The sequence below is a fragment of the Vulpes lagopus genome, chromosome 17, assembly GCF_018345385.1.
Source record: "Vulpes lagopus strain Blue_001 chromosome 17, ASM1834538v1, whole genome shotgun sequence".
Classification (NCBI taxonomy): Eukaryota; Metazoa; Chordata; class Mammalia; order Carnivora; family Canidae; genus Vulpes; species Vulpes lagopus.
In genome coordinates this window covers 25173766-25193209 of record NC_054840.1, presented here as the reverse complement: position 1 = coordinate 25193209, position 19444 = coordinate 25173766, and the positions used below count along the sequence as shown (strand labels likewise).

Sequence of the window (19444 nt, the reverse complement as noted above, 5' to 3'; positions counted from 1 at the left end):
GTGCCAGGCCTCAATATGCTATGATACTGTCTATATACTGTCAGTCCAATGGCCTGAGCCAAAGACTTATTTATAAGTATAACAAGATTTATACTTATTTACATGGTATTGATTACAAAGCATCCCCTCCTATTTTAAGGGGATGCAAAACACATTTTAGTGTTTGTATCGTAAAATGTTTTGGGGGATGATATTCTCCAACCCTCAGGCAAGGCACTAGAGTGGAGAATCTATGTCCAGACTTGTGCATATATTCTAAAATAATATTTATGTTGTGTAATATACTAAAAATATTCATTCAATATTTATGGAGATACAATGGACTAAAACATACAAGTTTCTTGCCCTCGTGGGGCTTAGAGTTACAAGTAAACATTAATCCAAATTTAAATTATAACCGTGGTAGGTACTAGACAAGGAGGGTATGAGTTGCATCTGAAGGGTAGTAGGAGCTAGTGAGGTGAAGACAGTGGAGGTGGGCAGAGCTTAGAACACTCTGCACAGGGGGAAAAACAAAAACCAAGTGGTAGGAGAAGGAAGGGAACGTCTCCAAAGGCATTATAGACCATGTTACAAATCTTAGAGGAAGAGCAAAAGGCAACCACTGTAAGGTTTTGTTTTGTTTTGTTTTAAGATTTTATTTAGTTATTCATGAAAGATACACAGAGAGGCAGAGACATAAGTAGAGAGAGAAGAAGTCTCCCTGAAGAGACCCCAATGCAGGACTCGATCCCGGACCCAGGATCATGCCCTCAGCCCAAGGCAGATGCTCAACCACTTAGCCACCCAGGAGTCCCTCACTGCAAGGTTTTAAAAGGTGAGTGGGTTAAGGGTTGAGAAATCAAACTTGCATTTTCAAAACTGTACCATGTCTGGCAGACCAGAGGAAGAATTAGAAGCATCTAGAATGAAAGAGAAGAGTCTAGCTAGGAATGTGTACTGTCATCCAGTGAAGAGATGATGGTGGTTTGGACTAGGATTGTGATAGAAAAGATGGAGGGAATTGGATGGCCTCGAAAGAAATTTAAGAGGTAAAATCAGCAGACCTTGTTGATGGATTAGATAAAGTGTTGTGAGAAAGAGGCAACACCTAGGTTTGTGGTCGCAAAACTGGATGGATGGTGGTACCATTGCTCACTGACAGGAGAAATGTTCTACTGTGATAGCCTCTGATGGCCTCCTCTACCCAGGTTACCAGGACCTAATGTCAAATGGCAACAATCACTCCATATCTGCTCTGACACTCACATTGAATTCTCCTGCCACTTATGAAGACAAAATTTTGGGGCACCTGGGTGGCTCAGTGGTTGAGCATTGCCTTTGACTCAGGTCATGATCCTAGGGTCCTAGATCAAGTCCCACATCAGGCTCCCCACAGCCTGCTTCTGCCTATGTCTCTGCCTCTCTCTCTGTGTCTCTCATGAATGAATTTAAAAAATCTTTAAGAAAAAAAAAAGACAAAATTTCACTTTTACAGGTCAATTTCATAATGAAAGTCTTTTTAATGAAATAAAACTTTTTTTCTTCAAGTTAGCTAATAAATTGAATCTTTATTTGACATCACAGAAACAACAATGTGAGAGAATGATGAACCTCTTTAACGATCTCCAGCAACTTAGAAAAGAGAAGAGGATTTAATACGTCAAAGTGCCAAAACAGGTGCAACCACTGTGGAATACAGTATGGGGTTTACTCAAAAAATTAAATATAAAATTACTATATGATTCATTAATTCCCCTACTAGGTATTTACCCAAAGAAAATGAAAATACCAATTTGAAAAGATACATGCACTCTATGCTTATTGCAGCATTATTTACAGCAGCCAAGATATGGAAACAACTCAAGTGTTCATCCATAGATGAATGCATAAAGATTATATATATTACATAATATATATAATAGAATATTACTCAGCCATAAAAATAATGAAGTCTTGCCATTTACAACAACATGGATGGATCTAGAGAGTATAATGCTAAATGTAATGTCAGTCAGAGAAAGCCAAATACTATATGATTACACTCATATGGAATTTAAGATAAAAATGAACAAAGAAAAAAAGACAAATAAATAAAAACCAGCCTCAAATATGGAGAACAACTGGTGGTTGCCAGAGGAGTGAGGATGGGTGGTGGTGAAATAGGTCAAGGGGATTAAGAGTCCCTTTATCATGATGAGCACTGAGTAATGTATAGAATCGTTGAATCACTATATTGTACACCTGAAACTAATATATCACTGTATATTCATTATACTGGAATTGTTTTAATGTTTAAATAAGTCAGGAAAAAAAAAGATGTCAACAATGCCGAATGAAAGCCAAATGACATCACTGCATGTTATACAGACAAAGGTTTCACAGTATTTTCAACAGAGAACCACAATGAGTAGGGTGAGTGTTCATATGGTACACAGCAGTATAGGAGCATTATGATAAATCATATCACATAGTCACTTTATGAAGGAAAGAATTACATACTTCTCACCTTCACAGTAATAACGTCCTAAGTTCATTAGCGGTAAGGATAGTAGTTAGAAAGAAACGAACTGCTATAAAAAAAATTTCAAGTACTGTTATATTGAGAAGCACTATCAAATTGACCCAACACAAAATAATAAATAGGTGTTCAAAAATTAGCTCCTTGTTAAAAAGAGGGGAAAATAGACAGCAATTATCTAATTTTAGCAAAACAGTATTATCCCATTAAATTAGTGTTGTGTTCATTCTACAGTCTTGTATAATTTGCTAAATTTATTCTGATTTTATACTAGTATAAGAGCTGTGAGTATAAGGACTTTATACATGATTTTATAAATATACATATTTAAGTGATATTGCAAATAATTCAAGTCATTATCAGGGGCTTAGGAGTTTTGTTTCCCTTAAAAGATGTCTGAACCTTACTCAACTTTGAGAACCACTGAGTGATAGAATAAAATCAAACTCCAGCTTGGTATATATACAAGGCCTTCCATGATCTGGCCCCACATAATACCACAGTTTCATTTCCTGTCACTCTCCTACTCAAATCTGAGGTCCTCACAACACTGTAATTTCCATGTTTTTACTTTAGCTGCCCCCTCCACGTGAGCAATCATCTAAATCTGTTCAGCTAAAATAACCATCATAGCCCGTAGACAGACCTTGGGATTTTAATCTTCCCAGAATGACAACTGATGGTTACTTACTCAACTGAAAAAAATGATGCTATGAGTCTGACATCTCTCCTGGTAAGATGTACATGGGACATTCTCTTACGTTATGGAGAAGTGTGGAGTGGTCACCTGTCAGGCCACAAAGTGGAAGGCAACAGGGTCCCGCTAAACCAGAGAAGCCAAACCAATAGTGCAGGCAAGATGGTGCCTTCTCTCTAAAAACAGGCCCTCACAGGCTGGAAGAGTGGTCACTCCCAGGCACTCCCCAAAACTTCTCAAGTGTTTTACTTTATAAATATGGGCTTCTGGTGAGAAAAGATAAACCACTTCAGTCTACATTTGTGATAACTATTTTTGGGCATGAATATCTGTTCAGGAAAATTAGAAATCTATTCAGGCTGTATTTATTTTTCACTCAAAGTAATTCATTTATTGAACACCATGAGGAAAAAATATGTACTCTTAAACACAAATTATATACTTGATTGATTATAAGACTACCAAGGAGAAAAAATCAGCGTTGCTTTTCAGCTACTGAAATGTTACTGTCTGAGCATATTTGAAAAGTAACAATACCAAAACATGTTTTTAAACTTTCATCCTAAAATTAGATCTAGGTGAATGACATGTGGTCTACAGCTGGTAGATCACTGATCTAAAGAAAAAGAAAAAACAAAAAGATTCCTTCTTGAGCCAAAGTTTATATGGCTCATGGATTCAGAAACAGCTTGAAATTGTATCTTTTTTACTTTTTATTTGTTTGTAGGTTCTTACATATCAAACTTCAAGTTTTATAATGCTTATCTAAAAAAACTTATCTAATTTATTTTTTGATCTCTTGATTTATTTATATATACCTATTTGCATTCTATATCTCATCTGTAGAATTTTCAAGTTTTTTTCTTCTACATTTATTCTATTTACCTAAAGCAGTGTTTTCCCAAAATTATGGATGAAGTGTTAGTCCTGCAAGATATTCTGAGAAAAAGAAATTCCCAAAGTCAACTAAGTCTGGGAAATTATATATATGATATTCAAGTCACATGAACATTTTGGCTAAATATTCTGAGAAATCCTAAAATAATAAAATCTATTTAGCCATCTTTTTTTTTTAAATATAGATTTTTTTTATTTATTTTTTATTTATTTATGATAGTCACACAGAGAGAGAGAGAGAGAGAGGGAGGGGCAAAGACATAGGCAGAGGGAGAAACAGGCTCCATGCACCGGGAGCCCGACGTGGGATTCGATCCCGGGTCTCCAGGATCGTGCCCTGGGCCAAAGACAGGCGCCAAACCGCTGCGCCACCCAGGGATCCCTATTTAGCCATCTTAATTCAGTATTTCCCAGACTTATTTGAACTTAAAGTAACAAAAATAATTTTTTAGACATGCATTCAACATCCTGTAGATATAATGTTCTGCAGAAAATGCTTTGAGAAATGCTGATCTAAAGTCACCTTAAAAAAAAAAAAAAAAAAAAAAACTTCCCATAGGAGAAAGGATTCTCAAATGATGCAAAGGGTTGCTGAAGAGAGTGAGGGGTGACGCTTTTGGTAACCTAAAGCTGAGCAAAGCTGGGAGAAAAGACTGATGCTCACAGAGACCAGGATTGTTTCAGTCAATGCAGACATTTTAAGTCCAGAAGATTCCATTCAGGCTGAAGCAACCTGAGCAATCTAAAGAGAGCCAGAGTAACAATAAGGACTACTATTACTGCCATTTTTACATTTATTTCTACTTCAATTCAGTAATTGCTTTGAATTGGAAAGGTACCACACAGACATTATCTCTAACCACAATATGAGAGATAAGGAAACCTTTGTTAGTGAATCATTCCAGTTCAGTCTGTAAAGCTTCTTCATTGAAGAAATTGCTGTCCCTCTTTTTAAAAAAGATTTTATTTATTTATTTGACACAGAAAGAGAGAGAGAATATGAGCAGGGGGAGGGGCAGAGGAAGAGGGACAAGCAGACTCTCCCCTGATCAGGGAGCCCTATGTGGGGCTCCATCTTAGGACCCCAGGATCATAATCTCAGCTTAAGGCAGATGCTTAACCAACTGATCCACTCAACTTCCCCTTCAATTGTTTTCCCTTTGTTCTCTAAGGCACTCATTACCCTCTCTAGAGCCTTCCCTAATGCAATTAACTCTAGTATAAAACAGGTTAAACCCCATTGATTACTTTGGTGTACTTAACCATACCATGTCTGGTTTCTACCATGAATCAAATAGTTGAACATACTAGGGGCACCTGGTTGGCTCAGTGCATCTAACTCTTGATTTCTGTTCAGATCATGATCTTGGGGTCATGATCTCAGAGTTATGAGATTGAGCCCCATGTCCAGCTCTGCGACCAATGTGTATGAAATCTGTTTGCATCTCTTTTTCTTCCTCTTTCTCTGCCCCTCCCCCTGCTTGAGCATGCTATAAATAAATAAATAAATAAATAAATAAATAAATAAATAAAGTCTTTTTTAAAAAATGGTTGTACATGCTAAATCTGATGAGACCTGTGATCACTTAGGCATGGCATGGTATTTTGAAATTACTTCCCAAAGCTCTTTTAAAACTATACAAGAAAATCAATCTTCACATTCAAAGCAAACTCAAATGCCTAGAGAGGCCAAGCAGGTAACATAAATGAGGGGAGCTGGTCAGGAATAATCAATAGTTGGTGACAGACTGTGTTGATCTAGAAAGAATGTTCCATCTAAAGGGCATAACATTAGCTTTAGCAGATTGTTGTCAACATGAGCCCAGTATTGCTTAATTTTATTTTTTCAAATGCAGCCAGAAATACAAGTTTTGCATGAAATCTCCCAATTTTTAACATGTTGACAACTAACTAATTTCTTACAAACATTAGCAGGGCCAAAGCAACATTAATTTGCAAGCTGTTTGCTCATATTCTCCTAAGTCAACTTCACTAAAAATTGTGTTTCCTTTACCACCTCTTGTCTACCCCACTGATCACTCCCTCCATCTAGTATACGTGGGTTGCTTTTGACACACTCAAAAAATCAAAAGCTTGACACACTGAAGTCATATTTAAAACCTCAGAGTCAGGGACACCTGGGTGGCACAGCGGTTGAGCGTCTGCCTTTGGCCCAGGGTGTGATCCTGGGGTCCTGGGATTGAGTCCTGCATCCAGCTTCCTGCAGGGAGCCTGTTTCTCCCTCTGCCTATGTCTCTGTCTCTCTCGCTGTGTCTCTCATGGATAAATAAATAAAATCTTTAAAAAATAATAAATAAAACCTCAGAGTCAGAAGTCAATTATAAAAGGGAGGCCCCTGTTTTTTGTTTTTTTGTTTGTTTGTTTGTTTTTTTGAAAGATAGTAGCAAGGTTAAAGTAAATGCATGTACCACTTGAAGACTGGCAATTATTATGTGCCTTTTCTGATGCATTATATGCCAGACTGACTCAAAGTATGAGGAGACCATTAGCACTGTTTTAGTTACCAAATATTTTTTTCTTCCTCCTCTCCAAACTGATTTGCCAAATTACTTTTGGAGATGAGATTCAGGCTTACTAGGGCACAGGGTAGGGTAGTCCTCTGTGATATTCTCTTGTCACCGGGGGTGCTTGTTAGAGAGTTGGCCAATGCCACCTGATACATGTATTATTCAAAGCTAGGGTTCAAGGTGTGGCCTGTGGTCTTTTAAGATCAAAATCATCACTAAGTCTCCAGAGATCAACATTATCTCAGAGAAGAGCCAAAGAGAAGATGGGAAGAGCTTGGCTCCGTGAGAATGGATTCTGCCTCTGCCTCATTCTCCACCTGCTTCTTCAAGGTAAGAAGGGACAAGAGCAAAAACAAAGCAAACATATAATGTCTAAGAAACAGACAAACCAGGCTAATTTTTGTTACTCCTAGAGAGCCAGTTCCTGGATATTCATTTTGGTAAAAACAAAAACTCAAGACACTGGCAGCTTTGTACCTCTTTAAGATCCTTCTCCCCCTGCACTTCTCTTGGCTTCTTCTCTCTCCCCATGTCTTTCTCTTTCCAGGCACATAACCCAGTTGCATGTTTCTGAGTATCAACTAATGTTAAAAAGGAGAAAATTCTTTCTCAGCTCTCTTGAAGTAAATTAAATGGAACAGAGAAAATGCTAAATGGGAGAAGGTGATGAGAAGATCTGTCATGAAAAAGGAAAACATTTTCAGGAAAAAATTTTCAACAGATTATTTTTTCTCATTCATTATTGCAAATGAACAATGAGGGTTGGTACAATATCAAAGACATATCTGAATAGACTCTACCAGAAGATGCTATCACATAATTCTCTATTTCTGCATCACAAAGTTTATGACTAGAAAAGGGCCAGGTATAAGATGGGCAGGGAAGTCTCTTTAAGAAAGTCTCAGTGGTGGGAACCACTGTGGTTTAGAGGAGAACAATTGAACAGTGTAGCAGAAACACAGTAAATTCTTATTAACTTGAAAACCTGAGTTTCTTCTGCAAGGTCCCACATACTCATCCTGCCAACCTGATTGCCTTCGTCATTAATTGATGATCATCTATGCTGTATTAATGTATTTAGGAGAAGAACCGTGATTCCAAAAATTATCACTGACATCACCTAAGTGTATCAAGGACAGAGAGGAGCAATAGAAGGACACTGAATAAAGGTGGAGAGGTTTGTGGTAAGATTCAGGACACTGAAAAGTGGTGGTCAGGGCTGAGTTTGCCTATATGTTTGGACAAGTTTTGCATAGGTACAGAAACAATGGAATTGAGGATGGAGCCCTGACTCAGCTCACCTCATCAACTTCCACCATTTGCCTACCAGCCAGGCCACACTCCCTGGCCCAGGAAGAAGGAGCTCACATGCTTCTCTCATGCCCCCTGTTTTCTCTGTGCAGAAACACTAGCCAGTCCCAGTCCTGGCACTCTTCTCACAGGGTCTCTACTCTCTGCAGGAAGAGGAAACACATTCACCATCAATTGCTCAGGCTTTGACCGATATGGAGTGGATCCTGCTGCCTTCCAAGCAGTGTTTAACAGAAAGGCCTTCCGTCCAGTCATCAACTACAGCATCCCCACTCTTGTCAACATCTCCTTCACTATGTCTGCCATTGTGGAAGTGGTGAGTCCTGACTCAACATAGCAATGGGATGAGCAGTAGTAAGCAGTGGGTTCCCTGCTTGAATATTGTAAAGTGAAAAATCTCATTCTTTGGCGTGGGAAGATATGACAGGGCATAATGCTTCAGTGACATCATGGCAGATAAAATCTGTCCCTTTTTGGACTCTCCATAAGAAACATAACCCCAATGGACTTTCATACTTTTAATTTCACTTATTGTACCCTGGGTTATTTGACCTCCGTTTTTCAGTGGTTTATGATTAAAAATCATAATTGCCACATAGAACAGCGTTGGAAATGAGTAGGAGGTAGGTGGTGGCATTGGACTTGATCTCATGGAGACCATGATCCCAGATAAAAACTGTTTTTTTCAGGACGCACAGCTTCAACTGATGACGTCTTTCCTGTGGCTAAACCTGGTATGACAGACTGTTTCCCCTTTACTATGGTACCTCTCATTTTCTACTCCTGGGTGCAGATTACAGTGGATAAAGCTGAGAATACTCACAAATCAGACAAGTTTAAACAGAGCCAGACTAACAAATGAAAACACAAAACTTCCTGATTATTTTGCCAGTTTTGGAGTGCAGAGATGGGGCACAGGGAGAAGGTATAATAAACCAAGATCATGAAAGACGAGACTCAAGTGTCTCCATCCCAGGGACTCCAAAGCTAAGGTCAAGGTCTTCTTTGAGAGCATCGAGGGAGAACTAGAAGAAGGACTTTGTTAAGGACATAGTGGCAGCTGTCACCAGAGAAGGCGTAGGAGAGTGAGGAAATGAGAGAAAAAAGGAAATGTAAAGTACAGGAGGCGGAGTGCGATTAAAACTAGTTCCCACCCCATTTGTCCCACACCATGGTTTCCTATAGATTTGGTACAATCCATTCATCAGGTGGAACCCAGAGGAATGTGGGGGCATCAGGAAGATCAGCATAGCAGCTGAGAATCTTTGGCTTCCAGATATCTTCATCGAGGAGTTGTGAGTATCAGACCTGGAAAAAAGCAAGAAGAAAACCCTATCTCCAAGGAAGGGATTGATATAACCAATAAGGGGCATGCAAAGACTCAACTTAGAAGGAGCAATGTCTAAATTGAGCATACACACACCCCCTCCCAGAATATGGCTATAGGTGGAAGGGGGAAATCAAATGAGTGGGGTTGGAGCACAGGGATGGTTTGCCCTGAGAAAGAGGGCCAAGACTGACAGGGAACCCACAGTGTCCATCTTCCTATCCCTCTCCCATACATACAGCATGGATGTGGATCAGACAGCTACAGGTCTCATGGCTTATATCAACAGCGAAGGTCTCATCAAATATGATAAGCCAATGAGGGTGGTGAGCATCTGTAACCTGGACATCTTCTATTTCCCCTTTGATGAACAGAACTGCACACTCACTTTCAGCTCATTCATCTACACAGGTAAGTGAGGCTGTTTATAGTGGCCTATTGAGAGGCAGAGAAAGGGTTTTGAGAAAGAAGAGGCCAGGAAGCTGGGAAGAGTAAGGGGATCTCACTGAAAGGGGTGTGGAAGCTAAGTGGTAAGGGATCAACAGTCTGGGCAAAGGGTTTGGGAGCATTTTGTGAGGCTGAGTTGTCTGGGTCTCCTTTGCAGTAGAGAACATGGTCCTTGGCATGGAGAAGAAAGTGCAGGAGATTTCGGACACATCACGGAACCTTATTCGGAGCAAGGGGGAGTGGGTACTTCTGAATATCCACCAGAGAATGGTGAAGATGACTGTGGGCACCAACCAGTATGACCAAATCATTTTCTATGTGAGCTCAGGGGCCATGGTTATGGTCTTCTCTAAGATGCATAGCTTATGTCCCCCACCAGAATTTAAGCTCTCCCACTAGAACGTAAGCTCCATAAGGGTGGAGATTTTTATAATTTTTTTCACTAATAAATCTCCACTACCTAAAATGGTACCTGGAACTCAGTAAATCTTGATTGAATAAATCCTCCCTGAGGAAAAAACAAAGTTCCTATGGGAGTGACTCATAGTGAAAATGAGCTTCCCAACTCCCATGTCTATCAGAACTCTTTGGAAAGCAAGAATTTTTATATTTATTTTTAAAAAGAGATGGTAGAAAAGTTATGAAACACTAAGTGATATTATGCTTTCAAATCCAAATTATCTGCCACTGCCTTGCTTTACCTCCCACTGGTCTTGAATGGCCACTGGCAAGGTCACTAGAGGGTAGACCTTGATAAGGAAAACAAGCAGAAATACAAGGATAAAATGTACATGATACCTAAGAATTTGGTCCCACAGTCCTGCTAAGAGCCCTACACTGGTAGGGCTAAAAATGGAAGTGAAGAAAGTTGACACGTTGGGCCAACAAGGTATGAGATACATTTCAGTGATAAGCAGGATGGCAGAAGCAAACCCTGGAAAGGGAGACTGGTGATTAAGATGACTTTGTTGGAAAGAGAGGAAAGTGAAAGGGACTTGAGGTAACATTTCCTTCCTAGACAGTTTGGTCTGAGACACATCTCAACTCTTGCTCTTAACTGGCTCAGCAGCCTCCCAGCCTATTCCTCACTTTCTCCTCCCTCCAGGTGGCCATCAGGCGCAGGCCCAGACTCTATGTTATAAACCTTCTGGTGCCCAGTGGCTTTCTGGTTGCCATCGACGCCCTCAGCTTCTACCTGCCGGCAGAAAGTGAGAATCGTGCTCCATTCAAGATGACACTTCTCCTGGGCTACAATGTCTTCCTGCTCATGATGAATGACTTACTCCCTGCAACTGGCACCCCCCTCATCAGTAAGGTCCCTCCCTCCATCAGAATAATAAAAGCAAAGTGGGGGATGGGGTGGGGAGATGGTCCAGTGAAACCAGGTCAGAGTAAAAAGAGATCCTGGAAAAGGGTTCCCTGGGAAAAGAGAAAACACAAAGTCCTGGGAAGTACCTCTGACCCTCATGCAGACTAATTTTCCCTCCAGGTGTCTACTTTGCCCTGTGTCTGTCCCTGATGGTGGTCAGCCTGCTGGAGACCATTTTCATCACCTATTTGCTGCACCTGGCCACCACCCAGCCCCCACCCATGCCTCGGTGGCTCCACTCTCTGCTCCTCTACTGGGCCAACCCAAGGACATGCTGCCCCACTGCACCCCAGAAGGGAAATAAGACCCTGGGCCCCACCCCCACCCACCTGCCTGGTAAGGGAGTCAGCACTGCCCACACTTCCTTTTCCCACACTTCCACTCCTCTGCTCCTGCCTCCTTCCCTGGCCCCCTCCATCCCTAAGTGCACTTCATGACCCATGGCTGAGTCTCTTTCCCTCTGTAGGTGTGAAGGAGCCGGTGGAGTTAGTGGGAAAGGTGTCAGGTCCCAGAGAGGCAGAGTTAAATGGGTGTCCTGAGTCCACAAGGGCCCAGCAGGAAGATGAAGCTCAGAGGCAGCACTTGGTCGACTTATGGGTGCAGTTCAGCCACATGATGGACACCCTGCTCTTCCGACTCTATCTGCTCTTCATGGTCATCTCCATCACCACGGTCATTGTCCTCTGGAACACCTAGGCAAATGCCCACCTACAAGCTCTAGTCTGGAGCTTCTCTTGCCTCTGGAACCAGCCAAGCTCCCATGTGTGCCCAAATCCCAGCCTAACAGCCCTGGCAACCACCTTGTTTTCAGGTGTTTCAGTTGTTTTCAACTCAGTCCTCTGCAGTTTCAGACAAGACCTGGATGATTGCCTGTGCCTCCTAGAGAGGGTCCTTGCTCCTACACGCCATCAGCCCTCTTCATGCCTCCGGTACATGCTGCCTGCCTGACTCCTCAAGATTCAAGTTCCTGGAATACTTTCTTGATTGACTCACTCCCAATAAACCCCTTTGCAGAAGGCATTGGCTCTTTCCTGCATTATATTACAGTATTAAAAATCTTGGATTGAGAGTCTTCTTGGAGAAGCTACTCATTACCAAAGTAAAAAGGATTTTTAAGTCTTGTAGACAATTTGTGAAAACAGGGAGAGGGGAGAGAAGGGTTCAAAACCTATTATAAGGAATTATAATAAAATAGAGATTAATCTCCTAAATCTAGTTTTTCTGGATTTAAGCTTTAGAAATTAATAACGTGCCAGAATCAGGCATCTCTTACTTAAAGTGTGAAGCATTTTGTCACAGCCTGACATATGACTCATTCATCCTTAAGCATTTAGATGTTAACATAATCCCGAATTACCATTAACTGTGTTGCAATCAAAGTGGATGTGCCCTTAATTGTGTGAAGTAAAGAACATGAGGCCAAAGACAGCACATTTGAAAATGGCATCTGCTTTACTTACGAGTAACACAAATGCCCCCATGTGAACTGGAAAATTCCCCTTTCCAGCACTTGCCTTATGATTTTGCAAGTGTTTGTCTGTTGACCCATCTATCCCATCTTCCCCTGTCTGGGAGAAGCAGAGGCTCCACTATGTCACTCTACATGGGAGCTGTGACATGATTTGCTGGACACCCTAGGTTCAGAAAAGCACAGATATGAGAGCATATGAATTAAAACTCACACAAAATCGTTTATTTTTAGCAACCATTTATTTTCCTTTCTTTTATTCTATGACTTTCTATCGCAAGATAGAAGATTAACGTAATGTTTACTAAACAGCATTTAGCTGGTTCCTCCTCTCTGCTGCTCTTGCTCAAACTTCTTTGGCTCCCTCTACAGGGAGCTGTAGATGCCCAAAGGTTAGCAAGGCTATCAATTTTCACTGGAAGTGGTGCTGTTGGTGATGCGGGCCAAGGTCCTACCCCTTGTTTGCTGCAGGAGCCCAAGCCAGTAAGGGCAGACGTCCCCAGCTGGGTGTTGAGTCACCAGGACCAGCTATGACTTGTTCTTTCCTACAGCTGGCCCTCGGGCAGAAGTCCATAGGAAACTGGAATATTGAGGCAGAAGCACCCTGTTAAGCTCTAAATTGCTACTTGCACCCAGGCCCATGGTCTTCCAACTCAACTTGTGTTCCTTAATTCTTTTTCTTTCATTCGCATTTTTTTTTTCCAAGAATGTCTTTGGTTTCTCAGTTTCTAAGGCCCTGTCAAGCACCCCCTCACCATCACCAGTGTTTTAGGCATGTCCAAAACCTAGTATATACACAATCCAGGCTCAAATTGGGAGGCCCTGGCATTCACCCAAATAAATCAGCATATCTGTTATTATTTCTCAATTCTTCAACTCACAGCTTTCTACAAAGTGAGCCTTTAGAAAGGACACAGTATAATAATAATAATAATAACTGACACTTAGTGTTATGAATATGTGGCAGGCACTCTCCTAAGTGTCTTAGATAAATAATCACATTTAATCCTTACAGTAACCCTATGAAGTATGAATTGTAGATCCACAAACCCTTGCAGCCAAATGTGTTTTGGAATCTGGAATTTTTCATATTTTTAAAAAGATTTTATTTATTCGTGAGAAACACAGAGAGAGTCAGAGACACAGGCAAAGGGAGAAGCAGACTCCCTTTGGGGAGCCCATTGGGGGACTTTATCCCAGGATCCCGGGATCATGACCTGAGCCAAAGGCAGATGCTCAACCACTGAGCTACCCAGGTGTCCCAGGAATTTTTCAGACTTCAAAAGGAAATAATGATGCAGATGGGGTACAGGGCAGCACCCTATGATCAAACACATTAACATTTCTATATGGGGTACAGGGCAGCACCCTATGATCAAACACATTAACATTTCTGCAGTGAAATCTATGAATATTCACAGTAGGGAACAGAAATGATACTAGGGATAGTCTCACATCATTTCAGGTCAGGTTTAGCCACCAAATAACTTATGAAAAATCATTTGGTTTTCAAAGCTCTTTAGGTTATAGTGCTGTGGTTTTGTATTAATGTCCCCAGTTTTATATATTCAGATACAAGAGATGAAATAAATGAAGGAAATGAAGCACAGAGGTGAAGTGACAGCCACTGAGCTGTCTCCTAGGTGCCACAGCTAAGTGACTGAGCCATGGTTAGATACTGGGCTCTGAGCCTCTGCCTCACTGCCCTCCAAACTGAGGACGAGAACTGGACAGGTTCTCTAAGAGCTCCGAGCTCCATGCTGAGATGTCAGTTCCGCTGCATATCTTTATCAGCTAACGTCAGAATTAAAATAAACCTGATCAGGGTCCCAAAGACAAACTTTCTTTTAAATTTCCTTTTACTCCCTTCCTCAGGCTTTACCACTCCTCCCATCTCCCCTCCACCCCCTTTATACATAATAGGTAAGTTCACTACTTGCACTTTCTCCACTTCTTTCTGTAGTGTGTATTTCCCCAGATCTCATCCCGAAAATCCACTTTTCCTTTGTATCCTCCATAGATTTCGTTTTTTGCTGCTCATACATATTCTACGGCCAAATACTTGGATCTTCTTCTCCTATGCCCTTTCCCAAGACAGTCATCTCACATGTCACCTGGAAACTCATTCTTGACATTTCTAAGTAGCTCATTGACCCAGCTTTTGAGGGGATTCTGAAATTCTTTAAGATCAATATGTGGCATTTTAGTTTTCCCACCCATCTTCACGGTACATATTTTTACGCTTATTTTCTTCACATTTGTTCTGGCACATGAATTAAGTGTTTCATTTGAACAGGAGCTATGCAATTTGTCTTTTTTGACACATGAATTAAGAGGCTAGATCTCCTTTCAGTAAGAGAAGGCATAATATAATTATGGTGATTTTATCTTCTCCTCAAGCAAAATCTGAACACACGATCTTAACACACAAACAATAATCATGTGGAACCTTGAAACCAGAACCCTCCCAGAAAATTGACTGATATGGTTGCTGCCTTTCTGTTCCATCTATAATAGAATTGTCTGATAAGTACACTTGGTGATAATGACTCTCCTCTTGTTATGGGGCAAACGTCTGAAAGGCTTTGCAAAGTAATTTAGGAAAATCTTTAGAAAAATCTGCTGACAGGAAACTGGTCCTGCCTGGGCTGTCTTGCATTTGATGGTTTGTCTCTGCATGGTAGCCATTCATCTTATCCATTCATCAGCAGTGTTATCCGTGGTTCTTGCACATACCTGTACTCACTTCCTTTCTCTAAACTATTATAAGCAGTATTTCTCCATGTTTTTCACATTTTCTTTCAGGTCCATATTAACCTGACATTAAAATGTATTATCTCATTACTGTCTTTGCTTTCTCTTCTCTCCCTTCAGGTCCACTCTCCCATGTGTAGTCACAGACTTCTTTTTTTTTTTTTTTTATGATAGTCACAGAGAGAGAGCGGGGGCGGGGGGGGGGGGGGACACAGGCAGAGGGAGAAGCAGGCTCCATGCACCGGGAGCCCGACGTGGGACTTGATCCCGGGTCTCCAGGATTGCGCCCTGGGCCAAAGGCAGGCGCCAAACCGCTGCGCCACCCAGGGATCCCAAGTCACAGACTTCTTATCAAGCCCATCCTTTTCCTCTCTAATTTCTGACCCTTCCTTTAATAACTTCTCCTATTTGATCATTCATTAGCACTGCTTCTTCTAAATGGCAGAGGGAAAAATAGTTTAAAAGGGAGACTTTGGAATCCGGCAACCCTGGGTTCTAATCTGACTTTTTTACTTGTTGGGTAAAAACCTGTATAGGTGGATTCACCCCCACAAGTTTCAATTTCATTTATGAAGTGGAACTAATAACACAGATTAAATAATTTTAAAAATATGGATTAAAAAATCATTTACAAGCTTACAGAAACTAGAAAGCCAAATGTGATGCACCAGAGAACATCTATTCATCACGCAGACTGAGACTCAGTATGCAAAATCGACTTCTAGGTGGGAGGCAACAGACATAAAGAATTACCGACTTTCTGGTTTAGCCTCCTCATTTTTCAGGCGAGAAAAATGAAGTGATAAGTGTGGGGTTGTCATATTTCAAGAAAGCCTAGGATCAGAGTCTGGGCCTGTCAGAATGGCAGGTCAGATGAGTGTTAGTCCATGCGACTCTCTTTCCAGGTGTATTTCAGAGTCCCAAGACCTTCCTTCTCTCCTGCTCCAGACACCACAGCCAACCTGACCCCAGCTAGTGACCCACTCTGCCGTTTGGGTGTTCCAGTTGCTTCTGTATTCCTGGATCCTTAGCCCTGGCCGATGGCCTCTGTGTGTGACTGCAATCCATCAGGGCTGCAAAACTAATTTCCCCCTTCCACCATCTAATTCTGCCCTTGCCAGGTTACAGCTAGATTTCCAAGCCTAATCCACCAGGGTCCTAGATGAGTAGGACCATGTAGTGTGATCCTGCTTGGAATAAGCTAAGGAGAAAGTTATTGGTGTCTGTGACTTGAAAAACTACAGCTCCTGTCCACACCGATTACCCCGGAATCCAAGGATTGTCTAGGGATTTCACTGGTGGGATAACCAGGGGCCTAATAATCCAGTCCACAAGACTTCCCAGCTGTGGAGTAATAAAAAGAGCAAGGAAAGAACACTGGAATCAGATCTGTGTTTGGATTCTACCTATTTCTACCTGGGTGGACAATGAACAAGATTTTTTACCTTCTTTACCTTAGTTTTCTTAATCTATAAAATGGGAGTAATACCACTCAAAGCAGTTGGGAGGATAAGAATACTGTAAGTAAAGTGCCTAACGCAGTGTAGGGCACATGGCACAAACTCAATAAATGGTAGCTCTGGTTAGGCCTTCATTGGAAACTTGGAGGAGCAATCAAAAAGAAAAGGCTGGGCCCTGGCTCTAGGCCTCTGCACCTCCTCTGTAGTGCATTTTCCAAACCCTATCTCTACCAAACTGCACACAAGATGGAGGGCCACACCTTAGCAAGGTGGGAATAGCAAGCAACTTCTCTGATGTGGCCTCAGGACCCCCACGAGGTTCCCTACTATTTTTCTTACATTTGCCCAAGGTGCTTGTGTGTCTCTCCCCATCCACAGTGAACTGATGGGCCAGACATTTAAATAACATTTGCTGACTGCTAATTACTATATGCTACACCCTGGGTGGGGACAGTGGGGGGGTCAGTGGATAGAACAAGATGTGCCCCCTGCTTTCTATGAGGTTATAGAGCAGGAGAGGAGATGCCTTACTGCTCTATTTCTTCTGCCTCTATCATATGCATTTCCTGGCAGCTAAATCTACTTTTTTAAAAAAGATTTTATTTATTTATTCATGAGAGGCGCAGAGAGAGGCAGAGACATGGGCAGAGAGAGAAGCAGGCTCCATGCAGGGAGCCCCACGTTGGACTCAATAGCAGGTCTCCAGGATCACCCACGGGGCTGAAGGCAGGCGCCCAACCGCTCAGCCACTCAGAAGTCCTGAACATGTTGTTTTGTAAACAAATTAAAATATTTATCTTTTCTCCCTACCTGTGACCCTCCAGAATTCTGAAACTCTCCGCGAGTAATCTTTCTTTTACGGCCATTGGAAATCATCTGCAGAAGTTCCACGGGAGGGCAGCCTGGGTGGCTCAGCGGTTTAGCGCCGCCTGCAGCCCAGGGCGTGATCCTGGAGACCCAGAATCAAGTCCCGGGTCAGGCTCCCTGCATGGAGCCTGCTTCTCCCTCTGCCTGTGTCTCTGCCTCTCTCTCTCTCTTCTCTCTCTCTCTCTCTCTCTCCTCTCTGTGTATTCTCATGAATAAATAAATAAAATCTTTTTTTTAAAAGGAAGTTCCATGGGAATCTGTTCTCATTGTAATCAGACATCATTGGAAGGATTGGTTGTATTACCAAGGCCTTGAATAGAATGGCATCTGTTTTTCTTTTTCTTCTTCCCCCGCCACCCCCCACTCTACTTTTGAGTCCAACCTTTTGACTTAGGTCCAGTTTTTCAGCCAACCTTGATAAAAGCAAGATGCACATCAACTGTCCTCAGCTGCCTTTCATCAGGGCTTGAAGTCAACCCCCTTTCCTAGACTCAAGGTCTGATAGCCAGCCTACCTGTGAAACTCAAGTGTACTTGAAAGACTTTCACTCTTAGCCAATCTAGGAGTCCAGTGCATCCATGTGGATATAGACACAGTAGTACTTTGGTCCTACATGGCATGATGGCCCAATCCTCTGGCCAAGTTTCCAAAACAGGGAAGAAATACCTTACAGAGCTGGCGGGGCTGAAGCACTGCAGATGTTTCAAACCTTCAAACCAGACAGAAAATATGTCTTTCCTATGTTTCCCTAGCTTGAGCCCCTCAGTCATTCCTGCCTTCCTCAGCTCTTTCAATTTAGGGCCGTCATAATCTTCTTTCTGAACAAAGTTTCTTTTGTATTCTAGATCTGATTCTTCCCCCTTTCTGCAAGAAAAAAATTTCTAGGGCAGCCCGGGTGGCTCAGTGGTTTAGTGCCGCCTTCAGTCCAGGGTATGATCCTGGAGACCCGGGATTGAGTCCCACGTCAGGCTCCCTGCATGGAGCCTGCTTCTCCCTCTGCCTGTGTCTCTGCCTCTCTCTCTCTCTCTCTCTCTCTCTCTCTCTCTCTCTCATGAATAAATAAATAAAATCTTTTTTTTAAAAAAAGAAAAATTTCTAAGTCTTTCTGGAAATGTAACTAAGATACTTAATATAACAATGCTCCAATTCATTCATTTGGCCCAAGTGTGTTTTCTATATAGAGATGTCACATAAGACATACTATTGATACATGCCATGAATATTGATGTTATCTGAGATTACTAGTTTATGATACTGCATAACTCTACAGACAACACAAAGACATTAAAATTGGTTCTGCTACCTTAATTTTATAACTTCCATAACCATGTAATCAATGAATAAAGTAAAAAATATATATATAGAAAATTTGGTTTAGGGAAAATGAATCAGAAAGGCAAAGGGATTGAAAGGAGGAAATCTTGGTAGGGGCTGTTGAAAAAATATAGACAATAGATGATGAAGGCAGGAATCAAGCTTTATAATTTGGTACTTGTAATTACCCTTAATGAATACATAACAAAATCACTAAATATTGTCACCTCTCTAAATCTGAAGATTCCTTGGCCTTAGAAGAACTTAATTCTTACTTCCCCAGCCCTCACCCTCTCATTAAAGTGAGTTGTTTTGTTATTGATCTCAGCACATTGCTGCCAAGCAGGTGCTTCTCCCTTCATCTTGGCCCAACTCCCACCCCTGCCTGGAGCCCGGAAGGCATACCAACACAGGGGCAAAGCAGGACACTCTGCTGTGACCTCTCTGGCCACAGCCTCTAACCAGGGAGTGGTCACCTGTCATGAGTACTATTCAAAACCAGGAA

The 19444-nt window shown here is 41.7% G+C and overlaps 1 protein-coding gene across 1 annotated transcript; it reads left to right on the top strand.

The window, feature by feature from the left end:
* The first annotated feature begins 8228 nt into the window (after positions 1-8228).
* LOC121477540 (5-hydroxytryptamine receptor 3C-like) lies at positions 8229-11802 on the top strand. The gene is made up of 9 exons (XM_041731942.1): positions 8229-8249; positions 8623-8667; positions 9119-9228; positions 9502-9671; positions 9865-9989; positions 10448-10450; positions 10813-11017; positions 11197-11412; positions 11543-11802. The coding sequence occupies exons 1-9, from the start codon at positions 8229-8231 to the stop codon at positions 11770-11772; spliced, it is 1125 nt and encodes a 374-aa protein (XP_041587876.1). The 3' UTR covers positions 11773-11802.
* The last annotated feature ends 7642 nt before the right edge of the window (positions 11803-19444 follow it).